Source organism: Mesoplodon densirostris, chromosome 6 (genome assembly GCF_025265405.1).
Source record: "Mesoplodon densirostris isolate mMesDen1 chromosome 6, mMesDen1 primary haplotype, whole genome shotgun sequence".
Taxonomy (NCBI): Eukaryota; Metazoa; Chordata; class Mammalia; order Artiodactyla; family Ziphiidae; genus Mesoplodon; species Mesoplodon densirostris.
Window position 1 is genome coordinate 51662316 of NC_082666.1, and position 16152 is coordinate 51678467.

A 16152-nucleotide genomic window follows, 5' to 3' on the forward strand; every position below is an offset into this window, starting at 1 on the left:
TTTCTACTCTGCTGTGGAATGAGCAGGTGTTGAGTTCTGATCTGGAGAAGAACTCAGAGATCGATCTGAGTCAGTCACAGGACACACCTCTGTGAGAGCTTTGTTTCCTAGCGTCATCTTGGTCTATTCTTGGCTCTTACTCAACTTGTCCTAAAGCTCAGAATCTCTCAAGCCCACTCTGGCGCAGACACTGGCCCCAAGATGACTGATGCTTAGAGTAAAACCCAACAGGGTGTCTCCTTTTCTCCTGAGTTTCAGTGGCTGCTGATGGTATCAGAACAAAGCATCAGTAGTACCATGATGCGCTCTAGCACTCTCTACCACCTTGTTGGTCCTTCCTCTACAGGGACAGCCTGAGTTGAGCCAGCTCTGGCAAGGAGTCGGATTACAGAGCTTCCCTTGTTCTGTACTGGAGGGAATCTCAGGGACTCATGTACAGGAAGGTATACTTCATTTGGAATATGTAATTGTACTCAATGTTTCATATACAGAATCAATAAAGTTGGGTACAGATTAATTTTACAGAGCTTGAAACCACAAACTAGAGAAATGTTCAGGCTGTAGTATAGCAAAGGACTCAAATGGGGTGCCTATAGGTAAAGTATGATTTTCTAAACTTTTTACTGGTCAAAATTCCTAGATGAAAGAAAGAGGCCGTGCCAAGCACCATGAACTATGGCTGCAGACCGAAGGGTGCACAGGAATGGAGATACACACGTATAGGTAATCCATACATATAGGAGGAATAATAGAATTGAAAGAGATATTAGAAGTACAAAATGGAAACTGGAAACAGGGAAACGTGGGGAAAACTGGTCTAGTGCAAATCTTCATTACCTATCACTCTGAGGTCTGGTTACTCTTATGCCATTCATTACCAAAAATGTTCAGTTCTTTATATTACAAGATTACCCTTGCTGGTGACTTATTACTAGTATGACTGTATTCTCTTTCTGATGGGGCAGTAGTCCTGCTTTAGGCTTGGTTTCCTGCATACTTATTAAGAGCAGCCTTTTCACTCTTAGAATTGTTCTGATTTGGACAAGAAATTATATAGTCATGCTATTTATCTCCCATTTCATAATGGAAGACAAAGAAAAGATGAAACTTGCCTAAGGGAAATATTTGCTTTACAGGTAAAATTTTTGACCCACATCTTTAAAATGAAGGTTCTGCATATATGTGGAATTGCACTTATTACTATTAGGAAGATGAGACATACCACGTTTTGGAAGGCTTGGGCCATTCTTCTTTGGACGTTTGCCCTCTTCAACTGCAACATGATCAGAAAGGCCAACAGCACCGTCAGGCAGGTCATTCCCGCTGAACCAAGGATGGCAATCAGCAGCATCTTCCCGCTTCCGAGGTCTGCTGGGGCTGTGCCGGAGAACACAGGAGAAGGAGCAGGTTAGTCTAGGTAGAGAGAGAGGCCAAGACCATCTGCAGGAGAAGTCACAGTGTAATGGGAAAGTAATGGCAGCCTGAGCCCAGCCTGAGCCCTGCTAGGTGACCTTGGGCTACTCATTTATTTTCTGGAACTCAGTGGAGATGAGTCTGACTCACAGGGCTGTTATAAGTTCAAAGAAATGTGCAAAAGACCTTTTTAAATGGCAACATGCTAATCACTAATTGTTGTCCTTTGTTCAACTTTCACTTCCAAGTACAGGCCCAAGCAGACGAATATTATCGAGTAATAGTGAGAATGACTAACTAGATCTATGACTTTGGGTAAGTGACTAAACCTCCCTGCACAATTTAACCACCTAGAAAAGCTTTAAAGCTCTGCAACTCTAAAGAGCATAGCGTCTGTAAGATATTTGGCTTTGGCTTTTTTCTTGTTTTAAAGAGCTAATGGAGATTTTCTTACTACGCACTCTGATCTGAAGTGCCAGATGCAAGGCCTCTGCATGAAGCACCCTGTGAACAACTGAAACTAGACGAAGCACAAAGGAAAACAAAACAAAACAAAACAAAAAAACAATCTGCAAAACCTCTGAAAAAAAAAGCCTCTGCACCTCTAGCTCTTGTGGAGGTTGGCATCTTCAGTGGAGGCTCCTATTGCAGGGGGACCTTCAAGATGGTGGAGGAGTAAGATATAGAGATCACCTTCCTCCCCACAAATACATCAAAAATACATCTACATGTGGAACAACTCCTACAGAACACCTACTGAACGCTGGCAGAAGACCTCACACTTCCCAAAAGGCAAGAAAATCCCCCCCATACCTGACCACGTGGCTGACAGGGTCTTGGTGCTCTGGCCTGGTGTGAGGCCTAAGCCTCTGAGGTGGGAGAGCCGAGTTCAGGATATTGGACCACCAGAGACTGCCTGGCCCCATGTAATATCAATTGGCAAGAGCTCTCCCAGAGATCTCCATCTCAATGCTAAGACCCAGCTCCACCCAACAGCCAACAAGCTCCAGTGCTTGACGCCCCATGCCAAACAACTAGCAAGACAGGAACACAACACAACCCATTAGGAAAGAGGCTGCCTAAAATCATACTAAGTTCACAGACACCAGAAAACACACCACTGAACATGGCCCTGCCCAACAGAAAGACAAGATCCAGCCTCATCCACCAGAACACAGGCACCAGTCCCCTACACCAGGAAACCTACACAAGCCACTGACCCAACCTCACCCACTGTGGGCAGACACCAAAAAAAACCAGGAACTACGAATGTGCAGCCTGTGAAAAGGAGACCCCAAAAACAGTAAGTTAAGCAAAATGAGAAGACAGAGAAATATGCAGCAGATGTAGGAACAAGGTAAAAACCCACCATACCAAACAAATGAAGAGGAAATAGGCAGTCTACCTGAAAAAGAAGTCAGAGGAATAACAGTAAAGATGATCCAAAATCTTGGAAATAGAATGGAGAAAATACAAGAAACGTTTAACCAGGACCTAGAAGAACTAAAGGGCAAACAAACAATGCTGAACAATGCAATAAATGAAATTAAAAATACTCTAGAAGGAATCAATAGCAGAATAACTGAGGCAGAAGAATGGGTAAGTGTCCTGGAAGATAAAATAGTGGAAATAACTACCACAGAGCAGAATAAAGAAAAAAGAATGAAAAGAATTGAGGACAGTCTCAGAGACCTCTGGGACAACATTAAATGCACCAACATTTGAAATATATGGGTCCCAGAAGAAGAAGAGAAAAAGAAAGGGTCTGAGAAAATATTTGAAAAGATTACAGTTGAAAACTTCCCTAACATGGGAAAGGAAATAAGTCCAGGAAGTGCAGAGAGTCCCATACAGGATAAAGCCAAGGAGAAACATGCCAAGACACATATTAATCAAACTATCAAAAATTAAATACAAAGAAAAATTATGAAAAGCAGCAAGGGAAAAGCAACAAATAACATACGAGGGAATCCCCATAAAGTTAACAGCTGATCTTTCAGCAGAAACTCTGCAGGCCAGCAGGGAGTGGCAAGACATATTTAAGTGATGAAAGTGAAAAACCTACAACCAAGATTACTCTACCTAGCAATGATCTCATTCAGATTCAACGGAGAAATTAAAACCTTTACAGACAAGCAAAAGCTAAGAGAATTCAGCACCACCAAACCAGCTCTACAACAAATGCTAAAGGAACTTCTCTAGGCAGGAAATACAAGAGAAGGAAAGACCTACGAAAACAAACTCAAAACAACTAAGAAAATGGTAATAGGAACATACATACTGATAATTTCCTTAAAAGTAAATGGATTAAATGCTCCAACCAAAAGACACAGACTGGCTGAATGGATACAAAAACAAGACCTGTATGTATGCTGTCTACAAGAGACCCACTTCAGACCTAGGGACACATACAGACTGAAAGTGAGGGGATGGAAAAAGATAGTCCATGCAAATGGAAATCAAAAGAAACCTGGAGTAGCAATTCTCATATCAGACAAAATAGACTTTAAAATAAAGACTATTCCAAGAGACAACGAAGGACACTACATAATGATCAAGGGATCAATCCAAGACGAAGATATAACAATTGTAAATATTTATGCATCCAACATAGGAGCACCTCAATACACAAGGCAAATGCTAACAGCCATAAAAGGGGAAATGGACAGTCACAATTTAATAGTAGGGGACTTTAACACCCCACTTTCACCAATGGACAGGTCATCCAGAATGAAAATAAATAAGGAAACACAAGCTTTAAATGACACATTAGACAAGATGGACTTAATTGATATTTATAAGAGATTCCATCAAATAAAAACAGAATACACTTTCTTTTCAAGGGCTCATGGAACATTCTCCAGGATAGATCATATCTTGGGTCACAAATTGAGCCTTGGTAAATTTAAGAAAACTGAAATCATATCAAGTATCTTTTCTGAACACAACACTATGAGACTAGATATCAATTACAGGGAAAAAACTGTAAGAAATACAAACATATGGAGGCTAAACAATACACTACTAAATAACCAAGACATCATTGAAGAAATCAAAGAGGAAATCAAAAAATACCTAGAAACAAATGACAATGAAAACACAATGACCCAAAACCTATGGGATGCAGCAAAAGCAGTTCTAAGAGGGAAGTTCACAGCAATACAATACTACCTGAAGAAACTAAAAAAATCTCAAATAAACAACCTAATCTTACAACTAAAGCAATGAGAGAAAGAAGAACAAAAAAAAACCCCTCAAAATTAGCAGAGGAAAAGAAATCATAAAGATCAGATCAGAAATAAATGAAAAAGAAATGAAGGAAATGATAGCAAAGATCAATAAAACTAAAAGCTGGTTCTTTGAGAAGATAAACAAAATTAATAAACCATTAGCCAGACTCATCAAGAAGAAAGGGAGAAGACTCAAATCAATAGAATTAGAAATGAAAAAGAGGTAACAACTGACACTGCAGAAATACAAAGGATCATGAGAGATTACTACAAGCAACTATGTGAATAAAATGGACAACCTGGAAGAAATGGACAAATTCTTAGAATAGCACAATCTTCTGAGCCTGAACCAGGAAGAAAAGGAAAGTATAAACAGACAAATCACAAGCACTGAAATTGAAACTGTGATTAAAGATCTTCCAACAAACAAACGCCCAGGACCAGATGGCTTCACAGGAGAATTCTATCAAACATTTAGAGAAGAGCTAACACCTATCCTTCTCAAACTCTTCCAAAATATAGCAGAGGGAGGAGCACTCTGAAACTCATTCTATGAGGCCACCATCACCTTGATACCAAAACCAGGCAAGGATGTCACAAAAAAAGAAAACTACAAGCCAATATCACTGATGAACATAGATGCAAATCTCTTCAACAAAATACTAGCAAACAGAATCCAACAGCACATTAAAAGGATCATACACCATGATCAAGTGGGGTTTATCCCAGGAATGCAAGGATTCTTCAATATATGCAAATCAATCAATGTGATACACCATATTAACAAACTGAAGGAGAAAAACCATATGATCATCTCAATAGATGCAGAAAAATCTTTTGACAAAATTCAACACCTATTTATGATAAAAACTCTCCATAAAGAGGCATAGAGGGAACCTACCTCAACATAATAAAGGCCATATATGAAAAACCCACAGCCAATACCGTCCTTAATGGTGGAAAATTGAAACCATTTCCACTAAGATCAGGAAAAAGACAAGGTTGCCCACTCTCACCACTATTATTCAACATTGTTTTGGAACTTTTAGCCACAGCAATCAGATAAGAAAAAGAAATAAAAGGAATCCAAATCAGAAAAGAAGTAAAGCTGTCACTGTTTGCAGATGACATGATATTATACATAGAGAATCCTAAAGATGCTCCCAGAAAACTACTAGAGCTAATCAATGAATCTGGTAAAGTTGCAGGATACAAAATTAATGCACAGAAATCTCTTGCATTCCTATACACTAATGATGAAAAATCTGAAAGGGAAATTAAGGAAGCACTTCCATTTACCATTGCAACAAAAAGAATAAAATAACTAGGAATAAACCTACCTAAGAAGACAAAAGACCTGTATGCAGAAAACAATAAGACACTGATGAAAGAAATTAAAGATGATACAAACAGATGGAGAGATATATGATGTTCTTTCATTGGAAGAATCAACATTGTGAAAATGACTATACTACCCAAAGCAACCTACAAATTCAGTGCAATCCCTATCAAACTACCAATGGCATTTTTCACCGAACTAGAACAAAAAATTTCACAATTTGTATGTAAACACAAAAGATCCTGAATAGCCAAAGCCATCCTGAGAAAGGAAAAAAGGAGCTGGAGCAATCAGGCTCCCTGACTTCAGTACAGGTAAAAGCTACAGTAATCAAGACAGTATGGTACTGGCACAAAAACAGAAATATAGATCAATAGAACAGGATAGAAAGCCCAGAGATAAACCCACACACATATGGTCACCTTATCTTTAATAAAGGGAGCAAGAGTATAAAATGGAGAAAAGATACCCTCTTCAATAAGTGGCACTGGGAAAACTGGACAGGTACATGTAAAAGAATGAAATTAGAACACTTCCTAACACCATATACAAAAATAAACTCAAAATGGATTAAAGTCCTAAATGTAAGGCCAGACACTATAAAACTCTTAGAGGAAAACATAGGCAGAACACTCTATGACATAAATCATAGCAAGATCCTTTTTGACCCACCTCCTAGAGAAATGGAAATAAAAACAAAAATAAACAAATGGGACCTAATGAAACTTCAAAGCTTTTGTACAGCAAAGGAAACCATAAACAAGATGAAAAGACAACCCTCAGAATGGAAGAAAATATTTGCAGATGAAGCAACTAACAAAGGTTTCATCTCCAAAATATAGAAGCAGCTCATGTAGCTCAATATCAAAAAAACAAACAACGCAGTCCAAAAATGGGCAGAAGACCTAAGTAGACATTTCTTCAAAGAAGATGTACAGATTGCCAATAAACACATGAAAGGATGCTCAACATCACTAATAATTAGAGAAATGCAAATCAAAACTGCAATGAGGTATCACCTCACACTGATCAGAACAGCCATCATCAAAAAATCTAGAAACAATAAATGCTGGAGAGGGTGTGGAGGAAAGGGAACCCTCCTGGAGAACAGTATGGAGGTTCCTTAAAAACGAAAAATAGAACTACCATATGACCCGGCAATACCACTACTGGGCATATACCCTGAGAAAACCATAATTCAAAATGAGACATGTACCACAATGTTCACTGAAGCACTATTTACAATAGCCAGGACATGGAAGCAACCTAAGTGTCCATCAACAGATGAGTGGATAAAGAAGATGTGGCACATACGTACAATGGAATATTACTCAGCCATAAAAACAAACTACAGTCTGTCATACAGAGTGAAGTAAGTCAGAAAGAGAAAAACAAATACCATATGCTAACACATATATATGGAATCTAAAAAAAATCGTTTTGATGAACCTAGGAGCAGGACAGGAATAAAGACGTAGACGTAGAGAATGGACTTGAGGACATGGGGAGGGGGAAGGGTAAGCTGGGGCAAAGTGAGAGAGTAGCCTTGACATATATACACTACCAAATAGATAGCTAGTGGGAAGCAACTGCATAGCACAGGGAGATCAGCTTGGTGCTTTGTGACCACCTAGAGGGGTGGGATAGAGAGGGTGGGAGGGAGACGCAGAGGGAGGAGATATGGGGATACATATATACATATAGCTGATTCACTTTGTTATACAGCAGAAACTAACACAACATTGTAAAGCAATTATACTACAATAAACATGTTAAAAAAAAGAGCTGATGGAGAAAACCTGAGGATACCAATGGGACAAGGAAAGAAGGAAGGAAAGAAGAGAGAGAGAAAAACCATTAAGTTTTGGGCTCAGGTCAAAATAAACTATTAAAGACTATGGTATAACTTCTCCACTTCTTTCCCTTATTTAAATTCAAATAAAGATAAATTCAATGTATTTTTATGAGAAATAGCATGTAGAGCATGATCCTATCTTTTAACAATTATTCTTTTGTGATTAGCTACCTTTCCTTCTATCTCCATTTTATATGTGCATAAAGAGATGTCTGAAATGGGATGATAAGGGCTTTTTAGTTTTGTTACATCTTGTCTTTAAATTTTTCTCTTTGTGTTTTATTTATAACTTGGATTTAGGGCCTGTACATGTTTTACCAAAACACAAGTAACTATAGAAATTATGCATTTATTAAGAGTGTCATGTGAAAACTACTGCATACAATTCTCTATAATTGGCAGACCCATCATTCCTTGCATATTTCAAACATGTTCCAAAGAATCATCACTGAGAACAGGGCTTGCTTGATTTTATTTCTTAAGCCCTAGGGAGGCCTCAAGAGAACCAAGAAGTTTTTAGTGCTGTAACATTTTCTGTAAAAATACTCTGGTCTGAATTATAAATTAGCAGAAATCACCATTTCCTTCTAATGTCCCTCTAGGTACATTGCCTTGCACAAGCTGTATAGTGCAGAGCGCGAGGAAGTGCAATTTCAGACAGAACTCAGAGGGAAGGCTCTCCAGGAGCTGCAGTTCTTCCCACCCCCCGGGGTCCTTGTTCACTAATTACATTCAACAGGTTTTACCAATCACAAACACTGGAGAGGATTAAGAGGTACAACCCTCCAGTTATGAAATAAATAAGCCACGGGGATGTAATATACAGCATATGGAATGTAGTCAATAATATTGTAATCACTTTGTATGGAGACAAATGATTACTAGCCTTATTGTGGTGATCATTTCATAATATTTGCAAATGTCAAATCACTATGTAGTGCTCTTGAAACTAACATAATATGGTACATTACATCAACTATATTTCAATTTCAAAAAATCTCAAACACTGCGCCTCGTGTGCTTGGCACTCTGAGCGATCTCTATCTCAAAGGGCTTATTCTCTCTGGAGTGGGGGTTAGCGGTGGACGTGGAGACATCATAACCTGGATCTGAAAAGTAAAAGAAAACTCGGACTAGCATAGTGTCATCCAAGCTAAAAGAGGGTTCGTTCTGAGAAAGAGTGGAGTGTGGTTCCTGGAGTGCCCACTGAAGCACCACGCAGGGCTGTCTCCACTAAGCTGGGTCCTCTGTCTTCCTTCTGCATGGAATCACATTCATATCCCTCAGAGTTTCAATTGCTGGGTGGGGAGTGCTGATGGGCTAAGTTCACCTAAGTTTTCATGATAGATAACAGATCAACGGGCTATCCTTCCAAGGGGCATTTTCATTCCAAGGACCTCTTTAGAGATGGTGACGCCTACCAGCCCATTATGTCACATGATGCGAATATGGGGTAAATATCGTAAGACAGTGGGGCTTTTCTGATACTCTCCAGAAATAATTCTATGTAAATACCTGTCCACTCTACCAACCTTGAGATTCAGAAAGAGTCATCAGTTCATGAGAAAAGGTTGGATTGCTTGACCCTATGTTGTTCTCTGCAAAGATGTCCACCTGGTAAGTTGTTTGGGGCTCTAGGCCCTTGAGCTGATACTGGGTGATGGTGGCATTCTTGATCTTCACATCAATGTGCTGGTCTTCATTCTTGCCCTGAACCTTGTAACGGATGATAATAGAAGAAATAGAATAGCCATCCAGGATTGTCCAAGAGATCACAGCTGAGGAGTCTGTGATGTTGGAAATCTTGATGTTTTCTGGTTGAGGAGGGAGAACTAGAAATATAAAACAAACAAACAATATTTTACTTAAGATATATTACCATCTCTATGATTATTATGCTTTTGAGAGAGAGTTAATATCAGCTCATAAACCATGAATGGCTAGTAAGTGTTATCTCAGAGGGTAACTCCAATCAGTTGGTAGTGGACTCGACGCAGACTTGACAAGTGGCTGCAGACAGGAAAATGGCAACACACACACATCACATATTTGCCATCCTTAAACTAAATTAAGACCTCGGAAATTCTATTACTCCACAAACTGCTATTACACTGTTTTTGATACTAAGGAAAACAGAAAAATGTTGAGAGCTGACATTTAGAGAGGCCCTTCCATATAGTAACTCATTGACTCCTCATAACAATCTTACTGTAAGTATTGAGGCTCAGAGAGATTAAGTGACTTGGCTGAGGTCACACAGCTTTTAAGAAATAGATTCAAGTAGAAGAAATAAGATTCCTGTTAGTCTGCAGTTAGCCACTGGTCCATAGGGCCTATCCGTATTAAGCACTTGTTAGAAAATATGTTAGGCACTTAGCAGACATATTCAAAAAGCAAGATGGAGACTATATATGCATATGCACACTTATGGATGTACTTAATGTATTAAAATTATACAACATTGAATGGAAAGATACATAATAAACTCATAATTTTGGTTGTCTCTGGGGAGAGGGGAGAGAATTAGATTGGGGATGATGGTCAAAGAGGATTTTGATATATCTGTATTGTGGAATTACTTCCACAAAAAGGCTGAAAGCAAATATGACAAAATGTTGAGTTGTTAATTCTGTGTGGTAGAAATGTAGGTTTTTGTTGTATTATTCTCTGCATTGTCCTATAACTTCTAAATGTCAGAATTTTTTAAAGATGAAGAAGACATCCCTAAACACAGACAAAACCGTTGAGACTTCCACATGTTATTGATACAAGAGAGTGCCTGGAAAAACAAGAGCCAGTTTACACACCTGTTACTGGCGAGGTGGCAACTCAGCTGCAGAAAAGAACCTCAGACTTTGGGAGTTGACAAGAGACCACAGGATGCTAGCATAAGTGACGGTTGGTGTGACCCAGAAACACCTAATCTTTCCAAGGACTCCAAAATGCACAGACAGTTCTAATGCAATGAATCAAAATAGAACTCTCTGGTTCATGATGAAAAAGCTTTCAATTCTACAAAGAAACCCTAGAAGTTCCAACTAATTTTTAATGACCAATATGAGATTGAGAGAAGCCTGAACTGAAGAATATTTTGAAAGAAAAGTTGTTTTATTACTCTCAAATATAGACTGTAATGCCAAGAATTGTCTGTTTTGAAGATTTTTCAAGCAGAGTTCTTTGGCTTTTAAGATTAGATGAATTAGATGAATCATCATCTATGTGCAACAATCCTAAAAACTGTCATATAACAGATTCAACAAGCCCTAGAAAACCTTATTCATGTTATTAATTTACTTAATAAGTAACTCTATAGAAAGGAAAGGTAAATTTTAGCACAGTCCTGCCTGAATTATCACAAATCCAAACACATGAAGAGTTGGTATATATTGCAGGTTGCTAAAATGATTTGATGTGTTGGTGGGGGGCACTAATGAGCCTCCATTCACAACTAACTACCTTTTATGGTTTCTAAGAAGCAGACTTGAAGTGACGGGAGCTAAGTCTAAACAGCAGCAGCCAAGTGTCATTCAGGCAAGGCTGGGGCATCATGAGGTACTTACTGTCGCTAAGGGTCCAAGCGATGAGATCTTCGCTCCATTCCCCCTGGGCCTTGGTGTTGACTCTGGCTCGGACTATGTACTGCTCCCTGGGCTGTAAATTGTTAAGGAGCACTGAAGTCAAGTTGCCTGGCACTTTAATATTCTGCTGATCACTATTCATTAGCACAGACCTCCTCTCAACTTCAACATAAAAGTCATCTTCTGAGCTTGGAAATATGGGTTGCCAGGTCAAATTTAGAGTGGTCTGACTTTTTGGCAGGAGACTGAGACCTCTTGGAGGAGGAAGACCTAGGAGAAACCAGAATAATCATTGTTTTTATATAGGGTGAAGGTAACAACAGCCCCGAAGGACAGCTTTATAGGATAACCTTGGCTCCTAGAATAATATAGACTTTCACAAGCTATCAAAGAAACACACGCTACCAGCCAGGTAATACTTTTTCTTTTTCCTACCAGAATAGCAAAGCTTTAAAATATTCTAGGATGTAGCTTGAGTAATTGTAAGACAGGAATACAACCCCTTTGAAGGACAACTTGGGAATATTTTTCAAGAACTCTAGAAATGATCATATACTTTGGGAGAAGAGTCTGACTACCAAGGATTTATCCTGAAGAAACAACTCAAAGGAAGCGAAAAGCTAGGTGCATGAAGATGTCCATTACAACATTGTTTATAATAACAAACAATCATAAGAAACCAAAATGCTCAAAATAGGAAAATGCTTTAATAAATTATGATATAGCCATCCAAGGGATTAAAAGTTTATTGGGGGCCTCCCTGGTGGCGCAGTGGTTGAGAGTCCGCCTGCCGATGCAGGGGATACGGGTTCGGGCCCCGGTCTGGGAGGATCCCATATGCCGCGGAGCGGCTGGGCCCGTGAGCCATGGCCGCTGGGCCTGCGCATCCGGAGCCTGTGCTCCGCAACGGGAGAGGCCACAACAGTGAGAGGCCCGCATACCGCAAAAAAAAAAAAAAAAAAAAAAAAAAAAAAAAGTTTATTGGAAAAAGTACAAAAGCCTCTCCAAAACTTATAACACACGAGAAAAAACTCTGCTTACCACTTGGTAAAAGCCATGTCTACAATTGGTGAAAAAGGAAGGAAACTGATAAAAATGGAAACACTGGATTTGCCAAGGTTCTGGGGTTGTAGGTTCAGTGTTTCTGTTCCCATTTTGAGTAATATATTGTAAAGCAATTTCACAGTTACTTCCCCTTAGCAAGGACAGTTTCAGACATGACAGCACTGTGATGGCTGGGCCAGGCTTCACACTGCTCTGATCACATCAAGGTTTGGCTCTGACCACACGCCGTGTGGCCATAATCACCCCCAAGAACCTGGGCTACCAGAGAGGTAACTGAATGGAAACAATATGGGTTTTGAAATCAAGGAGGCAGGATCATGCCCCTTTACTTTTGTGACCTTGGGGAAATTCATAACCTCTCCGAGTTCACATGTAGCATGAAATGAAAATACTCATCTTCCAGACTCAGGAAGAGAAATGAGATAGTGAAGGTGAAAATGCTTGGAAGGTGTTAGGGGCTCTGTCAACATTTTCTCTCTCTCTTCCTTCCTTCCTTCATAAAATATATTGGGCCAATGGACAGTGGAGGAATCTGTAAATTTTCAGCTAATAATAGTATATTGATATTTTAAACTTCAGATATAAAGTATATTCAAAACATAGAATAGGGATCCTCTACTCATGCATTCTTGGTGGGGACATTATTGCCCCTAAGGGAGCAAAAATTGGTTCTTGGGGTATGAGAAAATTTTAGATAATGACAATTGTTTATGAAGGGCCACAATATATAAACAGATCTGTGGTATTACAATTCATGGCAGAAGAGACATTAAGACAAAACAGAGATTTTGTCTTAAGGACAAAACTATCTAAGAAGCTCTTTAGAGGGTGATAATTTAAAAAATTACAATAAGGTAAAGAATCTGAAAAAGAATGAATATACGTATAACAATCACTTTCCTGTACACCTGAAACTAACACAACATTGTATATCAACTATATTCCAATAAAATGAAAAAAAAGTTAAAAATAAATTAAAAATAAAAAGGTTGAGAAACTTGGTTAGAGGTGAGAGGAAGGGTCTGTTTCCACCCAATGGGAGAGGGACTCTCACTGGCCAGTTCTGACCACCCTTAGATGAGGGAGAACCAGCAATCAGGTCCTGCCACCTGCTGGGCATTATGCTACAGGTCTTATTGGTCTTTTCTCCATAACCTTTGCAAATTGAGAGAGGTGATGTCACCTCCTTTTGCTCTTCTCTAAAGTTGAAGTTCCAAAATAAGCCACCTGGAGTGGGTAGATAGGCTTACAGCAGACAGAGGGAGGACTGATGGTGTGCAGCAAACATGTAAACCTTCTAAGCCTGTGCCTGGTACAGAGAAGCAACCCCATAAATAGTCATTTCCTTCCCTTTGGGAGCATGACTTACCCTTCACCCCTCCCAACCTGCCCTCTCTCTGCCGTGTGTTCAGAGTATCTTCTCTCCCCTCCCCTCCTGGCCTTCCCAGCCTTTATCACTCAACCAACACATTTATAAATAGTGCAGCTGCCAAATGAATTTAAAAACAAACATCAGCAAAATTCAAATGCTGGGAAAAGATGAACCTTCAAGAATTCCCTTCCCGCCCACCCCTGAGAACTACTTTGAAATATATTCCAAGACATCTCTAAATACATCCTGGCTGGAACATATTCTGAGAGCTGAAGACAGCACAGGACGGGTCTGTGAAGTGTTTTATGTTCTGTTCCATAAATACTTTCCATCTGAGTCAGATTATGGCCTTCTCCTTTTGATTCATCAGCACTGCTCTAAGAGAGAATTAACTACTATTTGCCTTTTAGCAGCAACCTGATGACATATTAGGGGCCCCTTGGATCATAGTCATGGAGATTCCTTTATCCTCTAAGTCATACGTAGTCTCCAGTGTTATTTTTGGTATTTACTACCTGGTGGGTTCCCAGGAAGCCATTCCTTACTTGTGCAATGCTTCTACAAGCATCAGAGTAGCTACTGAGTTTCATTTGGTTCTTTAAGGATGCTGCTGGTCAGATGCACCCTAGGTGGGGAGTGTGGAGGGGAGAGTCTCTGTTAGGGATGCACAACCCCTGCAGAAGAGCCTGATGCTCTTCCTAGCTTCTCAGTAAATCATTCCATATCCTTCTGCTTTTAGTAAATGGACTAAAACTAGGAAAACTCATCAACTGGGATAAGGACATCGTGCCTTTGGACTCCCAGGTAAAAAATACCTGGATATTTTGTTTCTCCCAGGAGAAACAAAAAGATATCAAGTCTGAAGATCTAGTATGGCAATGTACCCAATGCATTACCATGGGCAAGTTATTAACCACTCTGGGACTCTACTTTCTCCAGTTGCGGCGAGGGGGGGCCGCTCTTCATTGCGGTGCGTGGGCTGCTCATTGCAGTGGCTTCTCTTGTTGTGGAATGCGGGCTCTAGGCTCATGGGCTTCAGTAGTTGTGGCACGTGGGCTCAGGAGTTGTGGCACTCAGGCTTCAGTAGTTGTGGCTTGCAGGCTCTAGAGTGCAGGCTCAGTAGTTGTGGCACACGGGCTTAGCTGCTCCGCAGCATGTGGGATCTTCCAGAGCCAGGACTCAAAGCTGTGTCCCCTGCATTGGCAGGTGGATTCTTAACCACTGTGCCATCAGGGAAGCCCAGAACTGCTGTTCTACAGGTAAAAGCCTTTCATTCTATTTGATGTTTTCACTATGTGCGTGAATGACTTTGAAAAACTAGAAATTACTTTTTAAAGTAAATAAACTGGGATTTCTGGAGTACGTATGCGGCAAGAGCCTGTCTTGGGCCCTTAAGATGGAAACAGGAAGCTGGTGGTAAAACTCGGGAGCCAAGACGGAGCACAGTTGCTGCTAAGTAAATCCCAACTCCTAAGGGATGTCCCTGCCTTCCTGAAGGGTCATCTGCTTCCTTCTCTGTCCCGGTGGATTGCTGCAGACCCCCTCCCCCAGGGAGACAGACCAGGAGTGCAGCCCAAATAAAGGACCGGTTTGGCTCCAAGTTGCTAGCCTTCCTGTCACTTTCCCACCCATTCAAAAGCAAACCCCTTTCCACCACCATCCCACTCACCCACCACCACCCTTCCTGGTCTTCCTTCCTCTTTCCCCTTCCTCCCACACCCACCCAGCTCCTGAATAAATGCCTGTTTGCTTCAACTGACCGATGGAAGCTGTTGTGAACCGCCTCACGGGTCCAGGATGCCCTTCCCCGCCCTCTCCACGCCGGACCAGCTGCACGCAGAGCTCGTATTCTGTCCGAGGTTCCAAATAGTTGAGGGTAACAATCTCATTTGTCACTGAGAAGAGGGAAAGTTCAGGAAACTTCAGTTGGCAATCTTTTACATTCTTTAAACTGGAATGTTGTTATTGTGAGGTGAACTAATGTTTGGTTTTTAAAAATACAATGTCTGAGTAGAACAGAGAGGCAATCCCATCTTCAGGGCCTCAGTGTCCCTAATATAAGGAAAATAAGGCTTTTTCATGTAAGTATCTCTGTGCCACTTACACATTTCTGCTCTAGTGTGTTTGTCTTTTCATTTGTAGAGTAAAACCACGCAAATCTTCAACCATATGGAATACCAATCAGATTTAGGGGAAAAACTCAATTAGAATAATATTAAATAACTTCTGTTTTCAAGTACTTACAGTGATGGCAATCAAGCTATCAAGAGAAGAGACCCTTGACGGTATGCTTACAATGA

At 40.2% G+C, this 16152-nt stretch overlaps 1 protein-coding gene across 1 annotated transcript in view; it reads right to left on the reverse strand.

The window, feature by feature from the left end:
- TEK (TEK receptor tyrosine kinase) overlaps positions 1-16152 on the reverse strand; it is a 109781-nt gene that overhangs the window by 15751 nt on the left and 77878 nt on the right. The window contains exons 12-15 of the mRNA XM_060100483.1: positions 15613-15747; positions 11398-11685; positions 9370-9669; positions 1223-1377 (exon numbers count right to left, since the gene is read on the reverse strand). Coding sequence (XP_059956466.1) covers positions 1223-1377; positions 9370-9669; positions 11398-11685; positions 15613-15747 — 878 coding nt within the window. The remainder of the gene's footprint in view (positions 1-1222; positions 1378-9369; positions 9670-11397; positions 11686-15612; positions 15748-16152) is intronic.